This window comes from Montipora foliosa, chromosome 14, assembly GCF_036669935.1.
Source record: "Montipora foliosa isolate CH-2021 chromosome 14, ASM3666993v2, whole genome shotgun sequence".
In the NCBI taxonomy this organism is placed as follows: domain Eukaryota; kingdom Metazoa; phylum Cnidaria; class Anthozoa; order Scleractinia; family Acroporidae; genus Montipora; species Montipora foliosa.
This window is the reverse complement of record NC_090882.1, coordinates 5,175,838-5,196,037: the sequence shown is the minus strand read 5'-3', so window position 1 is coordinate 5,196,037 and position 20,200 is coordinate 5,175,838. Positions and strand designations below refer to the sequence as shown.

The window sequence follows — 20,200 nt, the reverse complement described above, 5'->3', positions numbered from 1 at the left end:
AATCAAGAATTCGATAGGGTTCCCACAATGTTCGGTCGATTTGAGGTGAAACCGATGTTTTAAGATCTAATGGGACTTTCAAATAAACTATCGTGGAGTCAAAATTTGTCATAGTTGTTAATTGATATGACTTGAACCAGAAACCGGAATATGGCGAAAAGCGAAGGGCAATATTCTTCAATCGAAGAAATGGGATACCTCGACTCATCCATTTCGGCCTTGAGCCTTTTTGAAGTTCGAAAAATAATACTTCCAAATTACTTTATCCTGTAATTTTCGCACAGTCATTTCCTGTTTGAATTTGGGCAAAAGAGAAAAGATACATTAGGATGTCTTATGTGCTAAGCACACAGAAGTCAAGAGAGTTGCAGTCACTTTTCAATCGTTGTCATTAACTTTATTTGGAAACGCCTATTAATATCGCATGAAGTATTTTTATAAATTGCTCGCGCAGGCAAGCACAATATAAGGATTGACAATATTTTTAGGCGAATTCACACAAACAGAGCACGTAGACTACCATATGCATACAATATCTGTTTAACAAACATTACTATTTTCGGTTCTAAGTTTAGGATATCGGCTAACCGAAAACGAGAGCAAGTCTCTTCACTTTTCTTGCAAATATTGAATGTTTAACAGTTGCTCCAAAACAATATTAACAAGATTCCATACGATTTTGTGTAAAAATACAAATAAATTATATTAGTTCGCTTCAAGACATTTCCCTTCATGTTATAAGAAAAACAAATGTGTCGTTACCACGAATTTTTCAAATCGCAAACTGGATATTCGTTTTTCATTATTGGCTAGGCGACAAACTAGTCTTCCAACCTATAAAATCAAATATAACCCGGGAAACCTGTTAAATTATCTCCATTTGCTACTGTGGAAGTATTTTTTCCCTTGAATTCAAGAATAGAGTAAATTAGGGTATTTTTTGTTTCCAATTTTAACTCCAGCTAACTCCAAAGCGACCGGCCGTGTTCCTAAAGCATATCGAGTTAAGCAATGTCTCTCAATTTAGCACGAAGATAGGTTGTTTTTTTTTTCAGTTCTGATTTTAGGTATGTTATTATGTCCACAAGAACACGTTTAGTCTTGTTACGAGTTGCAGAAACAACTCCTTAAACACGGTGTGGCATTTGCACACCTTGTAATTGAAAGTTTGCGTGGGCTGCATGGATCAAACAGTGCGTCAATTTGCGAAAGAGCAGTCGAAATTGGCTGCAAATGTCTGTTAACCGCGCTGCATTTCACGATGGTTAAACGAGAATGCGCAACTACCTAGGCCTTGTACAGCATAATAAACAGCACCAAAGGAGAGGTACTGCTCAGGAGTTTTCATTTGAACGGTCAGACTTTCGAATTTTTTCCACAAACAAGAAAGTTAGAAGCATCTTGTAAAACATAGTAAACCACACCACAGTAAAGAAATCCTCAGTAGCTTTCGTTTAAATGGTCACACTCCAGGATTTTATCTTCAGATTCGAAAGTTAGAACCACCTTGTACGGCATAATTAACAGCATCCCAGTAAAGTGCCGCTCAGCTGTTTAGACGGCTGTTATTTGAACCAGTGAATCATCCATCTTTCCTATAAAAAACATCTGTCACGGTGAAATAAAACCACAACGCAAAAACATATGGACATAAAGAAGCCTTTTAAAGAAACAAACTTTGCGGTCTAGAAGTATGCCGCTTCAGTGAACAGTGTCGTTTTCACAAAGCCGGCGTCCAGTGTCGCAACAACTGGGTTTCGCAGTTGGAGAAACAGTTGGAACAGGAACTCGGTCGAGACACGATGGCTGTGATATTTTGGTGAATTCAATTCTACCGTGAGAGACTATTTAAATTGTGCACATTCGTGGCATAGTGGATTGGGCAGGTTAATGCTCTGCTCCAAATCCAGCTCAGATCACAGGTTATCACAGACTGCATGGGCTTTCGAATTCAACTGTAGCAAGCTTTGCAAACGGAAAACCTGTTATCTTCTTCTTACCCATTGGGTTTCTCATCGCTGTTGCATCGATTTAAATAGTACTTTCTTTTCAAGTTTCCACAAGCCTCGGGCTTTCAATGTGCCCACGAACGTACAAACTATATGTACCTTCCGGCGTAACACGACAACTTATCGGTAACGTCACGAAATTAAAGGCAGTGTGCTTGTGGGAATATACTAAAACTGTATCCGACAGTTGGAAAATTTAAAGTTAAAAGAAAAAAATATACTTTCTGACTGTCTCGTTTCCATGTCACTCCATGCGAAAGTCAGAAAACCCATATCAGTTCTGACTTCACTACAACATTATTACGGATGTGTCAATCATTCCACTGCTGAACGCGACATTAGGTATACAACGCATTAACATTATACTGAGCTAACTTACACGAGAATAAAATTAAAACGAATTGTGCCACGCCAAATACGAAAAACCAATAAAAGCCTCCCTTTAACAGTGGCCAAAAATTACGAGGAAAGGGATTCCTCATCTAAATCACCAGCACCAGACCCCGAGGAAAGGGTACTTAACATTAAAGAAAAATAGAGAATAGCATCGCACAACTAAAACTTAAGGAAAAAAATATGAAGGAGCAGCGATCGACTGACGTAGAATGACAAACTCTGCTTAAATACTTCCGATCAATCCCAATCCCAAGATTATCCACGGTCTTCTATATCATAAAGGTAAAGTCTGCTTCGAACCTGATGGCCAATCAGGACGGCGCTTATGTCCGATTACTTTAGCACGAAGCGATTAGGAGTACTTCTACTCCCCCCTGGATGTGATGCTAGTCCATCGCAGGGCTACTCCCAGCATTAAACTTGCCGGTCCTCGTGGCACCGTAAGAGTAAAGTGTCTTTCCCAAGAACACATGACAATGACCCGGCCAGGGCTCGAACCCGAACCGGAGTGCTAGACCGGAGTCCAGCACGCTAATTGTTAGGCCACCGAGCCTCCCACCCTCCCTCTACGTCATGCCGTCAGAATATTCAGTTTTTCTGACAGTAGTTCGGTTAGTGATAGGACACTGGTGCGAGCAAGGCCGTTCAACTACAACTGTAGATCCACGTGGCACACTCTGGGGCATTCTCTCATTTTCTATATCAGTGACCCTTTTCACCCATGAAACAGCCACCATTAACGGGTAAAATCGTCTGGCGTTAGACAGAGTAAAATATGTGAGTGTTCCTCCTTGGAAGGGAACGATTTAAGGGGACGAAGACATCGTTAAAGGAGATAGTAGTTGCTAACCCCGGTAAACAACTAAGGGAGAGCATGTATTTATAAACTGGAGTCGCTATATAACATTTCGATTACTGGTACAATGCTACAGGAGACCGGTGAGCGTTAAAGCCCGGGCAAAAGCTTCAGTAAGACTTCAAACACGAGTGGTCTCCTTAAATGGAGACACAACATACGTTGATTATCATGAGAGGGAAAAAAACAGAGAAAAATTAAAGGTCTGTGAACAGAGTAGAGAACCGAAAAAACTCGCCAGACAGGTGATGTTCGTGCTTCCGGGAATCGAACCTGGTGCTTGTTTTTCGAAAGTCCCAAAAACGTTTCGGGCCCGGAAAACCATTTGTGAAACTGCCAACCGCTTGTTTTGGAAAGCCGATCTTTTGACATGTTTTCAAGGTACTGAAAAAGCAAAATGATAGTGAAGTTTGACGACTTAAATCGTCTCCGTTCTTGAGATACAGAGGGAATGGTGACACCCGAAAATGGCCCGTAAAGTTTCAAGAAACGGGCCCCTGGAGATCTTCGAACTGAAGATTATAGAATATATGAGATCATCTTTTCGTATCTTTGATAGCGGAAACTTAAAGACAGGAGTTGAGGATCATAGCAGTCTTTGACGGCGGTGCGACCGCGCTGCGCTTGCGCATGCTCTGTCAACTGAGCTCTGGATCCAACAGGGAGCTGATGGTCACATCGTAGCACTACTTCCGCTGGAATGTAAAAGAATTCTCTTCGTTCTTTCCCTAACGGAAAGTGGTCAATTCACGTCTTAATTTAACCCCCTTCCTGAGGCACCCCACCCACTATTAAAGAGATTTGGCTGTTTTCAAGTGTGCGAGAAATTCCGAAGTGCATTTTTTTAAATAAAATCGCTGCGAGATGCATAAACGGAATCATCGCCGCCATTTTGAGATGACACAAACAATCGATCTTTCAATAACTCTCTATCTTCGGCATCCAGCTTTTGTTCATTCCGCCATCATTGTCATTCCCTCTAAGGGTTGAATGCACCTTACAATGCGCTCAGAATTGTTGAGGATTTTTTTGGTTAAAAAAAAAAAATAAATAAATAAATAAAGGGCACCACGTCTTGTACAAATTATATCACTCTATCTTTTCATATAGATAAGAGAATATAACAGTTTTTTTTCCATGGTCAGCAAAGCATTGACAAGAAATAGACTTTAAAAATTCATGAAGTTTTTTAAGGTCACGCCTCGGCAAATATGCAAATATTTTCTTTAAAATTCCTGCTGAGGAGACGAATAATCGTAATTGTTAAAATGTTGATTATTTCCTTATCTCGTTTATAAAAATCATTTTTAGCATAGCAATACCTTATTAATAAGGCTGAAAAATGAATGAAAGGCAATGTTGTAAGTACATTAGATATCGGAGCAAGACAGAGTTCTAACAGTTACTGATCCGCCATTTGATTTTCAAAGGCTTTTGCCGAAAACAAGTAGGAGGTGAACAACAATTTGCGATAATATTTCTGTTTTCCGCCTCCAATTAATCATCGAGTTAACCTCATAAAGAGAAGCTATAAGAATGATTTTTGAGCACAAATTAAGCTGCATTTCCTCTTTTCGAGAAGCTGAATAAATGTACAGAACATAATCACATTGGTTTCTATTAAATGCCCGCAGGAGGTAATTCAAAAATTAGAGTTTTTTAAAGAAACTTTTGGAGCAACGCGTTTTTATACACATCAGGTGCAATTTTAAGAATTTGTTTTTATCACGAAAAAACAGAAGCATTTTTAAAAATTTGTTGAACATAATTTCGTAGGTACAAAGTACAATTTTCGGTCCTCGTGAGAGTTCTTGCTTCAGCAACGGAAAAAAAAACATTTGAACATTTCCTGGTTTTGGCAGAAATCGATTCCTCTGCGAAATGGTTTTCGCGGTTGACATTCTTGTCCAAATTGACGATAATTGAAACTAGTGGAGGTCGTGAAATAATTAAGCATTCTTCACTGCAAGGAGTGATTCCAAATTAGTTTTTCTCACCTCATTGCAGACGCTAACAAGCCTGACGCGCGTAATCAACGAAAATTCAATTAAAATTTCTACCAACCAGCCCAGGGATAACGCTCTGAAATTTTGCCCCGCAGAGCTTGTCCATTGCAAAAGTAAACAAATATAAACCTACCGAATTTTTGGTCTTTTTCTGGCTCTGAATAACACCTTGAATTTCAGGCAAAATCAGTCGCATGACCTGTCGCTTGAGTTCCACCAAACGGCTGTTACACTTCTCGCAACAGATGCCGAGTTCTCGGGGCACTTCGTTCGGCTTCGTAGCACATCGTAAATTGCGAGCTGTTCCCGAAGCATGCATGTCGCTCATCTGAATGAAAAGCAAAACAAAATACTGCAATGTTAACTTTGTTAAAATCACCGCATAAGTTAGCAAATAAAACAAGAAAACACGTTGTTTGAGACAAACCTTGAATTACACCAGCAAGAAAAAGCTAAGACCAAGCCCGCACCTTAATTAATTACTTTACGCCGTAAGCTGTTCAAAATACTACATTGACGATAAATCCTCCCCAATAATCTCGCCGGTAGATCACCTGTAAAAACTTGTCAAAAACTTTTTCAAACGTTGTGTGCAACTATAGATGGCTTCGACACCTTACCATAAAGATTGTAAACAGATTTTTACGTTCTGTCGAGAGGTGATGGTTGAAAATGGTAATCCGAGAGCAAAGCTCAAATGTGACTCTCCAATGCCATGCTTGTTTCAAGGTGTTGAAGGGCTCAGTAATCAAAGCACTCCAGCTGTTTTTTGGTTGTAGTTCCTAGGGTCTACGTTGAAGGTATATGTCACGGAACATTGAAACAAAAAGCTCACACGAAGCACGATAACAGAGGATTTCCATGCGCAACGAAAAACTACTTGCGCGCTAATGAATTCCACTTGGCTTGCAAAAGGGAGAATTTCTTTTACTGAACACGAAGACTTTGACTGATTTTCTTACCATTAAGGGGATTTCCTCATGAATTGATCCCTCGTCGAAAAGAGGCGGGAAAATGTTGGCTTCTGCTTCAAACAGTTGACAGTTATTTTGGATGTTACAATGTGCGATATCACGTAAGGTGCTTTTAATGGAATAACAACCTTTGAATCAGCTCGATCTCGCTTCGCCACTGAAATTGACTTTAATGGATCGCTTCAAGCGATCAACGGAAAAATTGATAATTTTCCAAATTTCGTTTGTTTTCGTTAGCTGTGAAAGAAGAGTTGTGACCATATGAAGTTTATTTCGTTCGACGGCTGATTCGAAAACCACCTTTTTGTCAATTAGGGATAACAGCAACAGTGAAAAAAGCTCTAAGGACGAAGGATGGTTTCCGTAACATCAAGATAACAACGAAAACAAATACAAGAAGTTACCCAGCGATATTAATAATACCCTATTCCGGAAGTAATCGGTTAATGAATTAGCTTTGATGTGCATTGGGAGTCACATGTTGTTTTAAAACCAGTCAGGGGAGTTTTGCAGGAAATTGTAACTACTCTAAATTGAGAAGCCAGCCATACAATAGATTATCTTGTAATGTGTGCGGTTTTTTTGGTTTTCTGACCATAAAGAGAAACCACAGAATTAAATTGCCTTCCTGCGGTTTTACACTTAAGTAATATACTGACTTGCGTGTCGGATTTCGCAGTCTTGGCACGACATCTGTGCAACGAAAATCACAGAAATCGTGGATTTCATTTTTTTAAGGGCAGTTCGATGAGACAGATTTTGTCCTTTCAAGCACTTCACAGCGAACAAGAATGGGAAGCATTGCTCCCGGCGATTCTAGCTAGGATCACGTGCTGCATTCTGGAAAAAGCGATTCTCGGGAAGTAAAAAGCTATATTACCTAGCCTAAAACATGGCCTATTACAAACCAGTTTTGCTATGGGAAGACTTAACGAAAACTGTGAGACAGGCATGACTCTTCTTTAACGAGACAGAGTTGTACAAACGTATACGGAATACAAGTGATGGCTCGGGCCTGCGGAAATGAGACGATGCATTGCATTCAGATGTCACGACTCGTGTTTGTGGTGAAACTTGATCGCTATTAATAACGTCGTCAAATGAGGCGCTACTCAATATTTGTAAGTAATTGAAGTGAAAAAAAAAGGCTATTAGTTAACTTGTTTACAGTTTCTGCCAAAAAAGGTCGAACTTGCTATTTTTGAAAGATCGCGTGACTGCATCCGGTCACGCAACTATAAAACATTGCGTGCAATATTGTTTTATCGGCTGTGCGGAAACAAGCCATAAAACGCAAGCCTCTCCCATTAGAGAAATACTTTCCGGATATAAGCAAAAAAAGCCATTAACTAATATTCAAAAGTCTTAATACGATTATATCCTTAGTTGAAGTTCATTCAAGTTAAGATTAATTCGCGACTAAAACCATTATTAATAATGGAGCGTCTAAAAAGATTTGCTCTAATCTTCCGTAGACCGTCTAGTTAGAGCTGCGAATTGAAAACTACCATATTTGACAGTTTAAGAAAAAAATTCAATTTGAGTCAAGTGCCGAGCGAAAAAAACAACAACAAAGTACTTGAGGAATAGATGTTTGTCATCAAGCATATTGGTTTGAATACCTTGTAACACGATATATCACTAATATCAGAGACTTTGGGAAAGAAGAAACTCGGAATGCATGAAGTGTTCATTTTTTGCGGACCAAGAGAACATAAAATCCTCACGATGTTCAAGAATCCTAAAGCATTATTGGGACGAGCTTTTCCTCCCTCATCAGTAGTCGACGCCCAGCTAATGTTGCTCCGCTATCACAGATAAACCGAGCACCGGTTCCCTTCGCATCCAGTCCTGTCCTTTCGAATGCAAGCAAAATTTATCGTTTTTTTTTTTTGTTTCACAATTTGAGGCATTATGCAATTTAATATAAGCGCCAGGAAAGAAAATTCCACGGGAAACAATAAACTTTGTGATTCGAAATATTACTTAGACAAATACATGTACCTTATTAACTGTCAAGTTTAAATATTTAGACAGAAAAAAAAATGTCTAGTATGTTTTAACACAGCAAGTCGATGCCTTGTCAGTTATTCATTCATCCGTTAGAAAAAGTACATTAAGCATTTCGCCAGTGAGCTCTTGTCGCTTTAAACTGAAAACGGGCCTGATTTTTCAGTAACTTTTCAATTTGAACCAGGAGAAATCTTTAAAATTCGGTCACACATCTGTATGCCACACAAGAACTGTCTGAGTTCGGTTTTAATCTCTTAAAACATTTTCATCCATTTTAATAAACCATATTTCGAGAGAGAAATGAGATTAAAGACCCCTTTAGGGGAAAAGTTGTTAATTGTTTATCGTCAACTGAGATAAGCGCATGCAGAGGTCACCAAATCTATCAACATATCCACAGACTTCTTTATGTCAAGGCACATGCAGAATACCACGTATTTTATTTATCTGCCCCAAGGAATAAGAAACGAAAAACTCAGTCAATCAACTTTGTATGATTTCTTTGCAATCTTTAGTTAAAATGGACGCCGTCTCTCTCTTGCATGTATTTCACGTTGTCGTTTTGCAGAACACGGGCACGAAATGTACCATAATGCGTGCAGCACAATGGGCCATTTCCGATCATGTCTGCCTCCTCTTCAAAGCGAGTCTACGTGGGAAATTTTTGTGATGGTAGTTAGTTCTACTTTACATATGAAAGAAAACTAATTTTCGTAAGAAAAACTTCGCACTTAAACGAAAGGCGCGTTTACACGACAGAGGAAAAATGGCACGGGTCCGGTAAAAAGTGGCACGGTTCCATTCATTTTTGTAAAGAAACAGTGACCTTTTGTCGGTTCCGCTACGGGACCATGGGCGCCTATGGTCCCGTACCGGAACGGATAAGAGTTCACTGTTTCTTTACAAAAATGATTGGAAACGTTCCACTTTTTATCGGACCCGTGCCATTTTTTCTCTGTCGTGTAAACGCGCCTTCACTTTAAAGAGGAGGCAGACATGAACTCGGAAATGGTCTATTCTTTCGCCATTTTACCAATAACATTTCTCGTGACGTTCGCTTTGCTGTTGCCTTTAATAACCACTACGAAAAGCAAATGGGCAAAGTTGAAGCTTGCAATTCGTTAAAGGAATATTTTATAACCCTAATCCGTTGTTCGACTTGAAATATTTTTTCGAAGTATTTGATCCTGGAATTCTGTATAATAGACATACGCCCGCAAAAATACTTCCGTTCAGCATGAAATTTTTGAATGAACAATAAAGAATTGCAGACCCCACCCACTTCACAAAAAAAAAATCGGCGAATTGAACACAGTTCCCTGCCGATGAGACCTTTTTGCAGATACGGCGGCCATTTTGATTTCTATTGTTTCAGAAGACCGTTATGGGATGCTCAAGGGGCAAATTAATATGTATTTGCCCCCTGGGCATCCCATAATAGCTATTTGAAACGATAGAAATCAAAATGGCCGCCGTTTCTGCAAAAAGGTATATCTTCTCCTACAGGATTTTTGCATTTCTATAAAACCTTTCGTAATTAAAGTACTTTGCTAGGTTTTCCCTTAATATTAGATTACGTGAGAAGACAAGCCGGCAGGCCGTTACTTGTTACAAAAGCATGAAAATTCTTTTATTCTACTTTCTCTTTTGATGATATATCTAAAAACGAGCAAGAAACTAATTCAAACCAAGCAAGTCCAGTTTCTTTGATTTTGGGCTGACTTTTCCCGTTTGCCGTAAACGCGATGTTAAATCTCTCTGTTGATGTAAATAAGAACCGAGGAAAAATACCAAGCCCGGCAAAACGCAATGATTCGCAAGTCAGTCCCTCTATTGTTTTCCTCTCCTGACGTCTGTATTTCTATCAAGGAAAACCATACTGGTAGAGATCAAATCCCTCCCTAACCCTCCCAACATGTTATCTTAAAGTTTGCTGGAATTACCAGGTAACTTACAAGTCTCAAGCAAATCTCCTCCTCCTTCTTCTTCCATGAAAGTACAACTCTAACATTTTTCAAACTAGGGTCAGCGATAGTCATACACTTTATCGACACGTACATGTCGGCACTCGAATTTTATTCCTTACTGATGCAGCACGATATCGGAAATACAAAGGTCTGGCGCAGCCAAACACATCGCCGCCAAAGTGGGCCGCGCGCAAATTCGTGCCAAAGACCACATCGAGATCAGATCGATTGATTTTCGTGTTTTCATTTGGTCGGAGGATGTGCAATCCGATTCTTTTTCAGGGTAGTGAGGTAGGATAACTTTACGCCGGAAACAGCTTTCATTTGGTTACTACAAACACAATTAACATTCCATTGGGTATATAAAAGTCTTTGCCTTTAGTGAGCATCTTTTATGACGATGATTGATTGCGCAAGTAGCAGTTTTCAAATGACCGCCTAGAACAGATACACTCTTTTTTAGAAGAACGTCTGATTTTGACAATGAAGCTGCTGTACGTTCCTATTTATTTATTTTTGCGATTTGAACCTAAAAACGTTCTTTAAGTGCTACTGTGATCAAGACTTTAAAAGTGTTATTGCTAAACACTTGACTGGCAAAAGTTTGAGCTTTGATTTTTATTCTAAGGTTCTTTACTTTGAGCGTACGTTTTGGACTTCATGGTCAGTCATTACTCACGTTCAAAACTGACCGATTGGACATCAGAGGGCTGGACCTAGGGAAACTGACGTCATCGACTCACTTACTTATAATTTCAGCGTGTGAATGCAGTTTATTATATATGCAAAACACCAGTTTAAAAGTCTGAAACTCCCATGCTGCATATTAATTCAGCCGCGTACACACGCATTGCATTCTTAAACCGTTAATAATAATAATATAATATATATTTAGCTTTACAAAATTCTCAAAGCTTTACAACCAATGTCTCAAATTACAACCCTACATTCAAATTACATGCAGTTTGAGAAACTCTAAAATTACAATAGATTTCTAAAGAAAAACAAAATCTATATACTGTATAATAATGCAAATAATGTTTATACACTACACAATGATAATAATAGTAATCTCTATACACTATATATAATATGATCTCTATACTCTATAGCACTGGCGGAACAGGTGTGTTTTAACTTTACTCTTAAAAATATCGAGTGAGTCAGAATTCTTAATGTATACCGGTAGTGCATTCCAAAGTCTAGGGGCACTGGCAGCAAACGATCTGTCGCCATAAAGCTTAGTTTTAGTTTTAGGTACAACAAGAAGCATTTGACAGGAAGATCTAAGTGCACGAGAAGGCTCATACAAAGTCAATAGTTCAGAAATGTTATCGGGAGCTTGATTGTTAAGTTAGCATCAAAATCTTAAAGTCAATTATGAACTTTACAGGCAACCAGTGTAGTTGCTGTAATATGGGTGACATATGTTCATTCTTTGCAGCACCAACAATAAGCCTCGCTGCAGCATTCTGCAAGCGCTGGAGCTTTGAGATTTCCTTATCTGGGAGACCTGTTAATGAACTATTACAGGAATCAAGTTTCGATGAAATGAACGCGTGCACAAGTCTTTCACAATTATCACGGTCTAAATATTTCCTAATCCTACAAATGTTACCAATGGAAAAGAATGCGGACTTGCATACACTGTTAGCAAGGTTAGGCAACGTTAGATGTGAGTCAACAAGCACTCCGAAATCTCGGGCAGCTGGTGTTGGCGATATAGTATAACCACCAACATCAATACCAGGAAGAGTAATGCTATGGAAACAAGAGCATAGATGAATTACTTCCGTCTTGTCGGGGCCGAACCATTAGAGGTGCACCAGATGAGGATGTCCTTCACACAAGCTTCAAACTTAGATACAACGGCAGAACGATCATCAGACGAGCCTAAGGACACATGTAACTGTGTATCATCTGCGTAAGTCATTACATTGAAACCATGGGCTTGTACCACATTCTCCAGAGGGGCAAAGAACAAAGAAAACAAAAATGGCCCCAGGACAGACCCTTGAGGAACACCATACTGAAGTGGATAATCGGCTGACCTGACATCCGCAATTAGTAACTTGCTGGGATCTACCAATCAGGTATGATCTAAACCAGTTTAACACCTTCCCATTAAATCCATAACGGTGTTCCAAACGACTAAGTAAAACAGTATGTTCAATGGTTTCAAACGCCGCCGATAAATCTAGCAGAACAAGTACAACATTCCGGTGGTTGTCAGTAGCAACAAGGATGACGTTAAACACTCGTAACAACGTAGTTTCTGTGCTGTGGAAACATCGATACGCAGTGTTGAGCCTTTGAGTCTTTGACGTCATTTTCTCCTCGATCCAGCTCTCTCAAGACTTAAAAGTTAGTAATGGCCGTCCATAAAATAAGAAAATTTCAGTTAAAATCAAGGCTTAAAACTTGAGGCACTTAACTGTTTAGTTAACATAGTTTTGAAATCCAAAGAAAAATAAAAATTGATTTTTTGGTCGTAGTAGCATTTTAATGTTCGTAATGTTGTCTGTTACACTAACACTAATAATTTCGACTGCAAACTGAGTAATTCGTTCTTCAAGAAAGATCACATTGTAAATGCGGTTAAAAGAACGTCCCTAAGTATTTCTTTTACCTTTATTTATTGTTTTCACACAAAGAGCCTTTGTTTTGAAACAATAGGACAACCCCGACACGTCACAATTATTCAAGATGGCGGCGCCCGGGAAATTTGAAAACCAAAACAAGAGTTTTGGAAGATACAAATGCTTCCATTGGAAAAAGCTCGAACAGGTTTGATTGAACATTATGTTCTGTGTTAAAAGTTATTAGAGAGGTTAAGCATAACGTTTACGCCAAACTGAAAACGTCGGAGTGAATTTAGGGTTTTGCTCATTTCTGTCCTGTTAGCTCCAGATATCAAGCAACTTCTCAAAGGAACGAGACAAGTTAAAATGAGAGAATTTTCACGCCTTTATGACGACAGGAGCCTGCCTTTTCCCGTTCGCCGTTGACCATAAACGTCATGCTTAACCTCTCTATTTCTTGTTTTAGTGGACGTTCTGTTTAATCAATGCTATTCTTGTTTTGTGGCTTTGTCGTTGCCGTAGCCGTAGTCGTTGAAGTTTCTTAAACTCCCTAATTCTCATGGTGTGCCTCTGCCTTAGCCAATCACAACAAACGCCGGCATTTAAATGAGCCAATCACAACCCAAAGCGTGTGCAAGCAGCCCGCGAAGCGCGGGAAATCTCAAGCGAGCCGCCAGCACTTTTTCGCAAAGGCTCTTCCGCGCAGCCTCAAAAAGTTGAAACACGAGTTGTCGTCGACGATGGAAATAGGTCTTTCACTTCGACTGCCTGTATTTCGGCGATGAGATACAAGCATGCCCAGAAAGGAATGGCTGCGTGGATATTACAGGAGCATTGGCAAAAGACCGGTCTTTTTTTTCTACGACCTCACATTACCCATCAACCTTCCCCCCCTTCCTCACCTCGTAATCTCGTAATCTTATAAATAACCGAGTAAACCGAGTATAAGTAGAAGCTCATGAGGGTTCAAAAATCGATCACATTTTTTTTTTAACAATAACAATAAAATACAATAAACTTTATTTAAACTCGACTTAAACCCTTTCACTCCTGTAAGTTACCAGCCTTCTCAAATATTCCGGGCCAAGCGAGTGCCCAAAGGACGCAAGCTTCTAGGGGGGTTTGGGGGCATGCTCCCCTAGGGAATTTTTTAAATTTAGACACTCACAGATGCAATTTAGTGCAATCTGGGGGATTTAAAGTGACGAAATTTCACATATGGAATTGACACTTGCTTGGAGTCTGACAAGAAATACTGGAATGTTAGTTAAATAAACATTTCATGTGCGCGACGCCTGTCTAACGCCAGACGATTTTACTCGTCAACGGGGAACCCCACAGGAGTGAAAGGGTTAAGGGTGCTTTCGATTGACCCAATTCCGGAATAAGAATTTAATCGAATCTCCGTAAAAACGAAGGATTTCTAACTTCTATTCTATGTATTCCCATTCCGGAATACGGCCAATGGAACGCACCCTAAGATAGAAATGAAACGTGCTAGTATCTACTTTTCTGTAGTATTCGTCTGGGGAATCTCGAAAACAGCGATTTAAATTCTCGGCGACCTACTAATCGATAATGCTTCGTTTGAGACCCGTCTATGTGGAACCCATCGGCAATGACAAGAATGTGCTTTCAGTCCCCCCACACATGATTTAAATCCCGACCCCTGATCGATAATCCCTCGATAGAGATCGGCGATGTGGGACCGATGAAAACTGATTAAGTTGCGCATAGACATGGTTTACCTCCTAATCGATAATCCTTCGTTTGAAATCGATGCGGCATCCATCAGGGTTGACAAGACTGTTCTTCAATACCTGTCAACTTCGACTATTGACAAGTCGTGATTTGGTGTTAAACCGCTAAACGCTGCTAAACTGAAAAATACATCTGCTTCCGGACCGACAGCATGGCGACTGAAATTAAATCATATCCTCGGCACACGAATTATAGAAAAGCTACATTCGACGTCTAAAAGTCACTACCATGTTTCATTTTTCGAAGTTTCCGTGCCTACATCGCATTTTCGATATCGGGACTTAATTCTTCACGGATGAGCCAATTTGTTGATACAAGTATTTAACTCACTAAGTCATATCATTCATAGACTTTCGTCGTCTTAACACTCACTTTACACAGAAAAGTGGCTTAGAAAGTCAAAGAGTAATTCTCAGAACCAATTAAGCCAGCTCAGAGACCCAAACAGCTAACAGCCAAAAGAGAATGGAGATCGCGTCCGTCCGACAACATGAGCAACTCTCCAACGTTATCGTCAAAAGTTTAAGTTACAAAACAAACCCTAACTTTGCGGACTGCAAATAATAATAGGTTAAGTGAACGAACTTACGAGTCCCCGTAGCAAATCAACGTGTCTTGTTTCAATCGTTCCTTAAATTTGAAATTGTCGCTCCTCGATGAACGCGCTCTGTCCGAGAGCGGTTATTGTAATCTCTCGTTTACGTCATATTGGACCAGATAAGACTTTATGTGTGTTGCTTCTTATCTCTAATTCATGGCTAATGTCCGATAATGTTTGTTTATCTTTACACACCTCTGTTAAAACCGTCCCACTTGCGTTCCAAAATAACTCACTCATCAAATGCAAATTGTGTGGTATGGGCGTGGCCTCACTACAACCCCAATTTCTATCTCCACGGAACATCTTAAAATTGTCCCGACTTTGAGGAGCGTACGTTTATCATTCGTTGGTTTTAAATCGCCCAAACCTGAATTTAAGTTAACTCAATTCGTTCGCAAACAAATAAGTGCTATCTTTTGGGGGAATAGTGACACTTCGGAAAAGCTAACAGACACTAAGTTGAAGATAACTCTAAGTACTGTTGGCATGGGAACGCGATAGTATCTAAATTTGATAGCCATCTTTTTTATTTTTTTGTCTTGTTCTTTTAAAAAGTTCTCAAATTGCTCACAAAGACCCTTGATATCGGCCTGGCTTTCGTGATAAAGGGTCCGACAAGTCTAGTTCTGCACCACATGCAATGTTTTGTGCTACTAATTCCCTCGATTCCATTGCAAGAAAACTAGCGCCCGATATGCACAAAGTAACATGTCATGCAACGGATGGTATCACTGCAAGACAAAATTGCATGAAAAGTACTGAGAACTCGATTCTACTCTCTAAAGCAGCCTCTGCAACTTGTCTCGTAATTATTTTGTCTGGTGGCTGTTTCGAAGTGCTTTTAAACGTGAAAGGCACCCCAAAGTTGCAAAGTGTTGTCGAAGATTATGTCAAGTTTAAAATGCTCAACGTTCTGTGTTTTAGGAACTGAGCAGTGTGATGAAAAAAGTTGAGTGCCAATTGAACCGACTTTTTGGGGAAAAAGTCTCTGAGGGTTGTCGTTTCAGCTTTTTCAAAACAGAAGATATAAAATAAGCGTTGGCTCAGCTGATATCTTTGAAGGTGAGCCATGGAAACAAAATGGGAGAAAAGAAAATATCCTCACAGATATAAAACACGCCCGCTTTTATCAGCGAGGTCATCCAGCAGAAACGAGACATGTTTGAGTGTCCTCAATCTAGGGCATTCGTCTGTCTTGTAAAAAAATATGACAAAACGCCTAAAAAACCCCATTTCCTAACAATAAAAAAGGGATTCTGTTACCTGCTTCATCGATGGTATCTCATCGTTCGAGGTTTTCAAAAACACCTCCAAGTCAAAATAACTCGAGTTTCATTTTTTTCCTCTCCCATGATTAAAGAGTTGAATTGCAGCTCTTGTGAAAGAGATCTGGAGAAATACATCTCCTGTTGACTGTCGATATCGACTCTATCGTACAACCTTGGAAAATTATGTACTCGAGAAATTGTTCTTTATTGGCTTTCAAAGTCATTTGTAAGTAGTCTTTCGATATCTCTGCGTATGTTTTGTGAGTGGCAACCGCGTTGAAATTTTGTCAATTAAAAGCAAGGCGTTAATTGAGAATTTTTAGAAAAGAATTTTAGATGAAAGAAATACAAAGAAAAGTGTTGATTGAACATTTTAGATATGAGATAATAAAATAACAGATATCGAATGCAAGGCGCTAATCGCTTTTTTTTTTCTTCAGAAAAGAACAGTTTTGTAAGATAAGAGAAAACGTGGAACATATATGAAAAGCACTCAATTATTGGAACAGGGATTGGAAAATTTCAGCCAAGTAAATGATTGAGGTGACTGGTTCGGAAGCTGTGCAAAAATTAATTGCAACAGTTCGTAGACTAACATGTTGAGTAAAAACCTTAGTAGTTTTAGCCAGCCATCCGAGATCACTCTCCAAAAAATATGCCATGGTAAGCTATCGGCTTTCGACTATGTTACGCACAGTTCTGTACTCAAAAGCGTCACCTGATATCTCAGCTACGGCTGGCGGCAAGAGCTTTTGTCGAGTTTAATGAAAATATAAAACTTAAGCTTGTAAAGGTGACCAGCATCCAATTTCTTTTTACATCATCATCACTGAATATTTAACAATTATTCGCCGAAGGCGAGGTGAATAATTGTTTTAGTATAATTACATAGGTGATTATTTGAAAAATATGCATTTTCTACAATTCTTTCAAACATTTCAATTTCTTCGTCTGTCACCTCGACAAAACGGCTTTCGGCCATTTTGAAAAAAATCGCTTAGGTGATTATCACGTCATAAGCACCTCAAGTGCGACCAATAAGCGCCGAGAATTACATCAATCACCTATGCTATTATACTAAATGAACTTGAGAAAATGGCCACTTTGGTCAAAAGTCCTTGATTTGTAAACAGATTTTTCTTGTAAGTAATACAGCTGACGCATGGGGGCGTCGAGAGAATAAGCATTTTCATATAAAGGCTTGCATTTAGGAGATTAACATTAGAAAAGCCTGCTTCCTGGTTGGTTAACAGAGTTGAAAGACCGTGCAAAATTCCGTGTCGAATCGTGCTGGAATTTTCATATTTAGATGAGCCCATCCTGATGCTGTTTGTCACTTCATTGTTTCGTTTGTTAGTCAACAGATGTTTTACTCTTGGGCAGACATGCATTCTCTTATAGAAGCCGTGATTTCTGGTTTAACTAAATGTGCACCTAATTCATTTCCTTTTATCTCTAAGATAGTCTCCTCGCCACGCTTCGCCAATAGATAGTTTGCAACCAATCTCTAAAGACACAGATAACAATGTTGCAATGTACAATTGCTCGTGGACAAACGAAAGGAGCTAATGAGAGATTTTTTGTTTTCGTCCACAAACATCGCAGCGATGGCGTAACGTGAAATATTCAGTGAGCAGTATTCTCCAACATGAACCGTTAAATTGAGAAGTTCCTTTCAGTTGCTTGATACAAAGATCTTGAAATAAAATAATCTTTCTAGAACCTCGTTTCCTCGGGTCTTCCTTAAAGATACGGTTCCTTGATTGTTATTAATTTTTTGCCCCAGTGCGAGAACTGAAACTCAGTGGGAACGTTCAATGCGGCTCCGTCTTAGTACAGATGTTGTATCTTTTAAACCACGTGGTCGCGACGTCCGGCTCTCTCTCTTCGTTGCATTGGGGCCAGGTGTGAGTTTCTCGCGTTGAGCCCTTAAACTTTTATCCGCAGTGTTATTATAAATGCCTGTGGCAATGGATAATTCAGTTGGTTTGGCTATCCAAATCTACGACGGCGACGGCGACAAAAATGCCACAAAATTACAATATCATTGGTTAAAAGAGGCAAAATAATCGTCTTGCACGTGCGGCATGCATTTTAGCACAGACGTTTGCGATACTCTGCTTAACAACCATGTTTTGATGACATCGGGAGCACACAGATGCGAACGTTTTATTCTCTGTTTGTATACTGAAACCGCTCGTACCCAACTTATTTTTAATGTACTTCGCCCACACTACACTGTACGACGTTAACGCGATAGAATAATCCCGACAGGTGTACGACAGAAAGTGCAAAGTTTATACTTTGAGGGGACCAGTGGGGACGTTTTCGTCGACGTCGCCTTCGTAGATCTTGTTCATCATCCATCCATCCTCGTCCATCAAACACTTCGCGCGCACAAATGCATTTCCTTGACAAAATTAAGTTTGAACGTCGTGGAATCTCACCCAGACAAGACAGGAAAATGCCATTGGCTCCGAGATTAAAGTTATAAGGAACAGGAAACACATTGTATAAACCTATGAGTTTTGTCTGCTGCCATGGTGGTTTCAGTAAATTTTGAGAGTCGAACATTACAATGAAAGCGGTCACTGAGCAGTACTATCCTGTGGTGCTATCTATTATGCTGTACAAGGTGATTCGGTCAAGGTTTTGAGTCTGTGGAAGAACTCTAAAGTGAGAGCAATCAAATGAAAGCTACTGAGCAGTTTTTTCCTGTGGTGTTGTTTATTGTACAGTACAAGATGGTTCTAACTCTTGAGTCTGTTGGTGAAATCCTAAAGTGTGACCATTCAAATGAAAGCTACTGAGCAGTTCTTTCCTGTGGTGATGTTTATAATTTGTACAGTACAAGATGGTTCTAACTTTTGAATGTGCGGGTAAAATCGTTAAATGAAAGCTACTGCATGAAATGCTCTTTCCTAAACTGAATGCTGTCTATAACGCTGAACGAAGTAATTCTACGTTTCACGGCTATGATGCAGAAAATAGTGAAATGTGACACCATATAACTAAATGGAACTTACATGAAAAGCACTTTCATCGCTTTTGTATGGAAATTATCCAGGCTGATGTATTACAGTTCAAACTGATGCTATTTACTTTGCACATAATGTGTAAAAATATTTGTTTTCTAGTGACATTTCCTTTGTTGAAAATTCTGCGATGAAAAACAGTTAATATCCGAAAGCAAATTAAACAAGTTTTTTTCTGTCACGTCCAGAATCTTCCCGGAAGAAGTACGAAGTGAGGAACTGGCCCACATAAAAAGTGGACAGAACATATCAAAAGTAACAACAACTCTCCAGCAGAAAAGTGCTAAAAACTAATTTAATTATCAAATAGAAGTTCATTTATCCAGAGAACAGTGTCATCAATATCCATCTTTCTAAGATCCTAGTAAGACAAGAAACACTAAGACAACAAGCAGGTTTGTTCAGATGTCAAGTATTAATTAAAGAACACAAATTCATTAATCGAGCGCTGATAAAACACCTTCAGAACTTGGAAAATCTCAGAAATAAAAAGCTGATCGCCGTTTAAACCAACATTCCAAATGTTTTTACCGTATTTACGGCTTGTTTTCCGTCTGTGTGGCTCCGCGCTTCGAAAATACTACACTCCCTCTCGAAAAATAAAGCCCTTACTGAAACGTAATCTTTTTCAAACTGATTGCCTACACAACATGGTTTTTAAAACAATATCGAAATCGAATAATCCTTCCTTCCATATTTGTTCCGAGGAAAGCTAAAAAAAACCATCGCCCA

General features: G+C 39.3%; 1 protein-coding gene across 9 annotated transcripts in view; it reads right to left on the bottom strand.

Annotated features, from left to right (window-relative positions):
- Positions 1-20,200, bottom strand: part of LOC137985019 (kinesin-like protein KIF26B) — a 70,785-nt gene that overhangs the window by 29,519 nt on the left and 21,066 nt on the right. For 5 of the 9 annotated variants that reach the window (XM_068832415.1, XM_068832416.1, XM_068832417.1 and 2 more), the window contains one exon: positions 5,401-5,595. In XM_068832415.1, coding sequence (XP_068688516.1) covers positions 5,401-5,595 — 195 coding nt within the window. Of the gene's footprint in view, positions 1-5,400; positions 5,596-5,694; positions 5,903-10,209; positions 10,327-15,153; positions 15,265-20,200 lie in introns of those variants that run through there. The other 4 variants (XM_068832422.1, XM_068832414.1, XM_068832419.1 and 1 more) reach the window with 4 other exon arrangements.